General features: G+C 45.7%; 1 protein-coding gene across 1 annotated transcript in view; it reads right to left on the bottom strand.

Annotated features, from left to right (window-relative positions):
• Positions 1–5908, bottom strand: part of LOC104988541 — a 41510-nt gene that overhangs the window by 16219 nt on the left and 19383 nt on the right. The window contains exons 5-7 of the mRNA XM_010839900.1: positions 4582–4623; positions 4208–4237; positions 584–628 (exon numbers count right to left, since the gene is read on the bottom strand). Of these exons, the coding sequence (XP_010838202.1) occupies positions 584–628; positions 4208–4237; positions 4582–4623 (117 nt within the window). The remainder of the gene's footprint in view (positions 1–583; positions 629–4207; positions 4238–4581; positions 4624–5908) is intronic.

The following is a 5908-nucleotide window of genomic DNA, read 5'->3' as shown; positions in this document are numbered from 1 at the left end:
TGGTAGGACGGGGGGCGGTAGAGGGGGTGCAGTGGGGGGGGTGTTTTGGGATTATTCAAGTGCATTACATTTATTGTGTACTTCATTTCTATTTTTATGACATTGTGATATATAATGAAATACTTATACAACACATCACATGGCAGAATCGGATCATTAGGCATTAAAGTCTCACAAGGAGTGGGCAACCTAGTTCCATGGGCAGTTCACAGTAGGGTCTGTATTCCCATGAGAATCTTGTCCCACCGCTGCTCTGACAGGAGGTGGCACTCAGGCGGTAACGCAAGCAACGGGAAGTGGCTGTAAATATAGATGAGGCTTTGCTCGCTAGCTCACCGCTCACCTCCTGCTGTGTGGCCCGGCTCCTAATGGTACCAGACAGTGGCCCAGGGGTTGGGGACCCCTGGTATAAAGCAGGAAAATAAGCTTGAATGTGAAAGTTTCCATGCACCCTACTTTGGCACATTAAGTCTTTAGCTGATCTTTTGACACTGAAACAATAGCTCTCTCATCTCACACAGGCACAGGGTGAACAGGATACATTAGAGAAGATAAGAGGGCAAGGGCACTGCCTCACTCTTACCCTGAGCAGACGCTTCCTCGGTGGAAGACTCTCCTAGTTTCCCATCTGTGAAGACAAAGAGAGCTCAGGGCACAGGTGGTCAGGGACAAACTCTTCACCAGTCACTCCTCGGCTAGACCAGTGTCTCCGGCTGGACAGCCGCAGGCCCCAGTGAAGAGTCCCTCAGAGTGGTCCGAAGTCGGGAACTAAGCTGGAGTTGATATCCCCAAGACAAAGCCTGACTGGCATCAGCCCTTCAGCTTAGTATAGTTAGAGATGAGCGGAGCAGTAAGAGAGGAACTGATGTCTGATTTTAGGCATGTTTAAGCTGGAACTGTCTTGTAAGAGTGTCTGATTTAGCATGTAGACTCTTTCCATTGGCTCCCCACTACTCGTCTCTGGTCAGCCTCCCTGCATTTACTGCCCTCAAGTCACTCTGAACCACTCTCCACACCAAAGCATGCTCCTGCCTCAGGCCCTTTGCACTCACCGTCTCCCAGGCTGAATATTCACACTGCTCACCCAGTCACATCCCTGCCGTCTCTGCTCAAATATCACCTTATCAGAGAGGCTTTCATGACGTACCACCCCTCTCCCTGACACATCTCTTCCCCCTTTCATTTTCATCAGGGCACTGCTCACCACCTCGCACATGATAAGCTCAGTGTTTCTGCTTCCTGTCTCTCTCCCCACTAGAATGTAAGTTTCACAAGGACTGTAATCCCAGGGCCTGGTAAGTGTTCATTTTCTGAATGACTAGAATCACAGAATACAAAAATACATTATGAAAGGGAACAGTGGTGAATCTTCCTATTATCTACACCAGATACTGGTTGCATAAGTTTAGGCTTAGTTACGTATGAAATCTTTGTCTATTACTTTCCTCATCTGTTAAATGAGAGTTAACGTAATACCACTCCCCAGAAAGACAGAAAATTAAATTATAGGTAGGGATTGCGCCTGGCACTCGGCAAGCAGTCAGTGAGTGCTATTATTTTGCTATGGTGATGTGTGAAACTCAAAAACATTAATAATTCTGAAGCAGACAATAACCCTTCACTTGGGAGATGACCTAATGTGTTGAATACTTGGTTTTATATTTGAAAGATCTGAACAACCTTTGGGAGGATAAGTCCCATTAGTGAGACAGGCATCTTGAGCACACGTGGAAGGTCCAGGCCACCACCAATGCCCAGAAGCAGTGGACCCCCTCTCTGCCCACCCAGGACCCTGGCTCCAGTCCTTGCTACACAAGCTGCCTGCTCTCAGGACATCACATGGGGACCAGGGGTTGAAAGACAGAACCAGATTTTAAAAACAGCATTAAAATGAAATAGAAAATAGAAACTAAACGTATTCAGAATTCTGGACTCAGAATACCATAGATCTGAAGGTTCTGAAACACCGATCCAAGTCCTGCACCAGAAAATCTTTCAATCTTATTCCACAGCCGCTATCCTAAAAAGCATCATAAAATCCTAAATATTTTATTCAAAAGCAGAGACATTACTTTGCCAACAAAGGTTCGTCTAGTCAAGGTTATGGTTTTTCCTGTGGTCATGTATGGATGTGAGAGTTGGACTGTGAAGAAGCCTGAGCGCCGAAGAATTGATGCTTTTGAACTGTGGTATTGGAGAAGACTCTTGAGAGTCCCTTGGACTGCAAGGAGATCCAACCAGTCCATTCTGAAGGAGATCAGCCCTGGGTGTTCTTCGGAAGGAATGCTGCTAAAGCTGAAACTCCAGTACTTTGGCCACCTCATGTGAAGAGTTGACTCACCGGAAAAGATTCTGATGCTGGGAGGGATGGGGGGCAGGAGGAGAAGGGGACGACAGAGGATGAGATGGCTGGATGGCATCACTGACTCGATGGACGTGAGTCTCAGTGAACTCCGGGAGTTGGTGATGGACAGGGAGGCCTGGCGTGCTGCGATTCATGGGGTCACAAAGAGTCGGACACGACTAAGCGACTGATCTGATCTGATCTGATCTGATCATCTACACTGCATTTCATCCACATACCATGTTTTTGTGTCTTGCTATTTGCCTGGGGAGCTGAGAAAACGAAAGTTGTTAGAGAAGCCTAACTGCCCAGCACAGTCTTCCAGCAGGTCTTCCCAGCCAAAGCAGAGAAACTGATGCACTTCTCTCCAATACATAATTCTCGGCTTCTCTTTAATCCATGTGATTCAGGTGACTTCAGGGCTCAGAATAGAAGGTATATCCAATCAGAAGGATGATGGGTGGGCCTGCACAACCAGTTGGCCCACCCACAGAGAAGCAAGCAACCCAGGGTAGCCTATTTGGTCCTCCCATCTGACCTCAGAATGGAGGTGAATGGGGGGTATCTTTTTGACCTCTTCCCCAAGGTGGAGGATAAAAGGTCTTTTAACAAAGAGAATAACCTTGGGGAAAGGCAGGGCCCTGTGGACAGCCCTGGACATCCAGGTGTCTCATATGGCCAAGGGCCAGGTCCAGCGGCTCCTGACCTACATGTGCCCTGTCTGACAGCACTGACTCCAGCCTCCCATCCAAATCTGAGCCTAGCTTGAGCCTCATGGACTCCTAATGCCTTCCACCTGGTTGCCACCCTGATGAGGCCCTGGGCCAAACCTGGCTGCCAGGACCCTGGGGGCCCTGCCTCTGGATCCAGTGTCTCCATGGCCATTTACTCAGTTATTAACCAGGGACAACAAAGAACTGATCCCAAGACACAGCCTCTGACTTCATTTCTATTCTAGTCCAATCTATGGAGGCTGGACTTCTGATTGCATTTAATTGGATGAAATAATCCTTATTATGTATAAGGAGGATTGGAAGTAGGAAGGCTGGTATACATTATTCCTTATGGGTATCAGATGGTGACATCTACTCCACAAGTGTGATACAGAAATAACTACAGGTTCTTATCTATACACAACATGACTGCAAGGAGCTTACAGTTACCTTCATGGATTCCCCACTGGGAAACTGCAGAGAGAATTAGATTAAATACAAGATTTCTGAGTGAAAAGACTTCAGTTATTTTAAAATATTATAAAGACACCCCCTGACTGCCTTGTTATAGTATTTGTGTTCATAAGCAGATAATAGTCTAAGAACTGGGAGGGAAAAAAATCCTAAAGCATAATAAAATCAGTTAAAATAAAAGCTTAGTCATGCAACTTAAGTTCTTCACAAAACTTTGGCCCAAAAGCAAATTTTATATTTAGAATCTATGTCTTTACAGTGGTTTCATGACTCAAGTTGTTCATAAACAGCCAGAACAGCAAGCCAGAAACTTTAAACCACATATGGTACCACATTTTCAGCAGTGAACACTCTAGTCTGTGATTAACTGTGAGCAGTGCCCACCACGGGAGGAAGCAGAGGCTGTGGCTGTAGATTTTGGTCAGTCCCTCAATCTCTTCTCCTTTGGGAACCGCAGAGCAAAGCCGCACACGAAGACCAGGAACACACCCCTTGTATTCCAAGTGTACTGAGCTCAAATTTTCAAAATGCTTATTCATTTCCCAGTGTTGAACCCAATCTGACACAGAAAAAGATCATAAACAAGCCACTTGCAACTTAAAAATCTCAAAGCCTATCCTTCTTTCTTCCTTTCAGTAACAAAAAAGAAAGTCAGAAGAAGGAAGGATATACTCACTTGTTTTTTCTGGTTTTGCCTCTTCATTATCTACGAAAAAAAAAAAAAAAGGTTGAAATCATGTCATATGAAATTCATATGACAACTAAGAAAAAAACACACAGGCTAATGGAAGAATAGGTGAAGTGTTTGCCTCACTAATAGCAACCATTTCCTGTCTGTCTTCCTCAGCTCATCCTGTTTTGCCACTTTACTTGCCAACTAGAAATTATTTACCATATAAGTACTCTTCGGTACTTCACCAAAAGGACACTTGTAATTACTATGTCCTCGAGCAATATCAGTGACATGGGCTTTACAGTAAAATAAAAATAAAGGTGTCCATGTTTAACTAGAATTCTGTTATTAAAGAAAAACATACACAGATAACTCACCAGATTCAGCTTCAGAACCGCTCTCAAAGCTGCTGTCCTCACCTTAAAAAAAAAAAAAAAAGGATACACAGAAGCACACAATGAATAAAAAAGTAGGAACTATTTTTTAAAATTGTACATATAATAAAACAGACCCAAACTCAACTAATTTCCTCCTTTTACTCCATTCTCACTGAGTCCCAAACTAGTCTGGTTTACGAAAAAGAAGGCTTATCCTTCTTTGGAGCTGGATGAAATATACTTAATTACTTAAATATGAGCCTAAATCATACTTTGGCTGCAATAACCACTTTATTTGGTGTCATCCAAGTCTCATCCAGCCTGACCTGCCTCTACTGCTCCCGTCTTGCCTCTGCACTGTGCATCTAGAAGGTTCCATGCACAAGTTCAATGATACAACAGTGCAGAATTCTGTAATGCAAAATGCCATTTCCCTGAAGCACAGGACAAAGAGTCTACTTCTGGAGTGACCCCAAGAATGTTCCCTCCCTTTCCTCACCCCCAACTCAGCCCGTCTGTCCACTGCAATCAGGCTTCTGTTCCCACAGTTAGCTTGGAATTCTTTCCCCGACGTCCCCAAAGGCCCACTAACCCCAGACCCATGGGACAGATCCATAGTTCCCAGCGGTAAAGGCATCTAGCAGCCCTTCCTGTCCACACAGTTCTCCCATCTATCCTGGTTCTCCACCTACCTCTGTGTGTCTTCATCTGCCCTACTGTGTGTCCGACTGTTTGCCACCCCATGGACTGTAGCCCGCCAGGCTCCTCTGTCCATGGGGATTCTCCAGGCAAGAATGCTGGAGTGGGTTGCCATGCCCTCCTCGACGGGATCTTCCCACCCAGTGATCAAACCCCAGTCTCCTGCACTGCAGGCGGATTCCTTACCATCAGAGCCACCAGGGAAGCCCACCCAACTACTAATACCCAGGCTCCACTTCCCACACACACCCAGCCTTCTTTCTACCTTGAGAGCCCCGAAAGGACCTATCATCTACTCCCAAAGCGGATTCCAACCCCCACCTCCAAGGGTGCCCTGACCTGTTCCTGACAGAGCAGACAAGCACCAAGGCACCTCTCTCTCCCTCATCCACCCCCTTCAACTGCTCCTCCTGCTTCACCCTGCTTGGGATCCCCTGAGTAAGTATGTGGGAAGCTATTAATATGATTCTCAGATCTTCCCTCGATATACACACGCTAACAACCAAAACCAAGGACAGGCAATAGCTATACGGAGGAAAGAAAAGATTTGAGAATAAAGATGAGAACAATAATATAGCCCCTAAGAGCAGCTTTTCTGGGGTGTTCACTATGTGCCAGGCACTATACA

This window comes from Bison bison, unplaced genomic scaffold (assembly GCF_000754665.1).
Source record: "Bison bison bison isolate TAMUID 2011002044 unplaced genomic scaffold, Bison_UMD1.0 scf7180017864135, whole genome shotgun sequence".
Lineage (NCBI taxonomy): Eukaryota > Metazoa > Chordata > Mammalia > Artiodactyla > Bovidae > Bison > Bison bison.
Note: the sequence above shows the minus strand (reverse complement) of the source record. Positions and strands in the feature narration are given on the sequence as shown.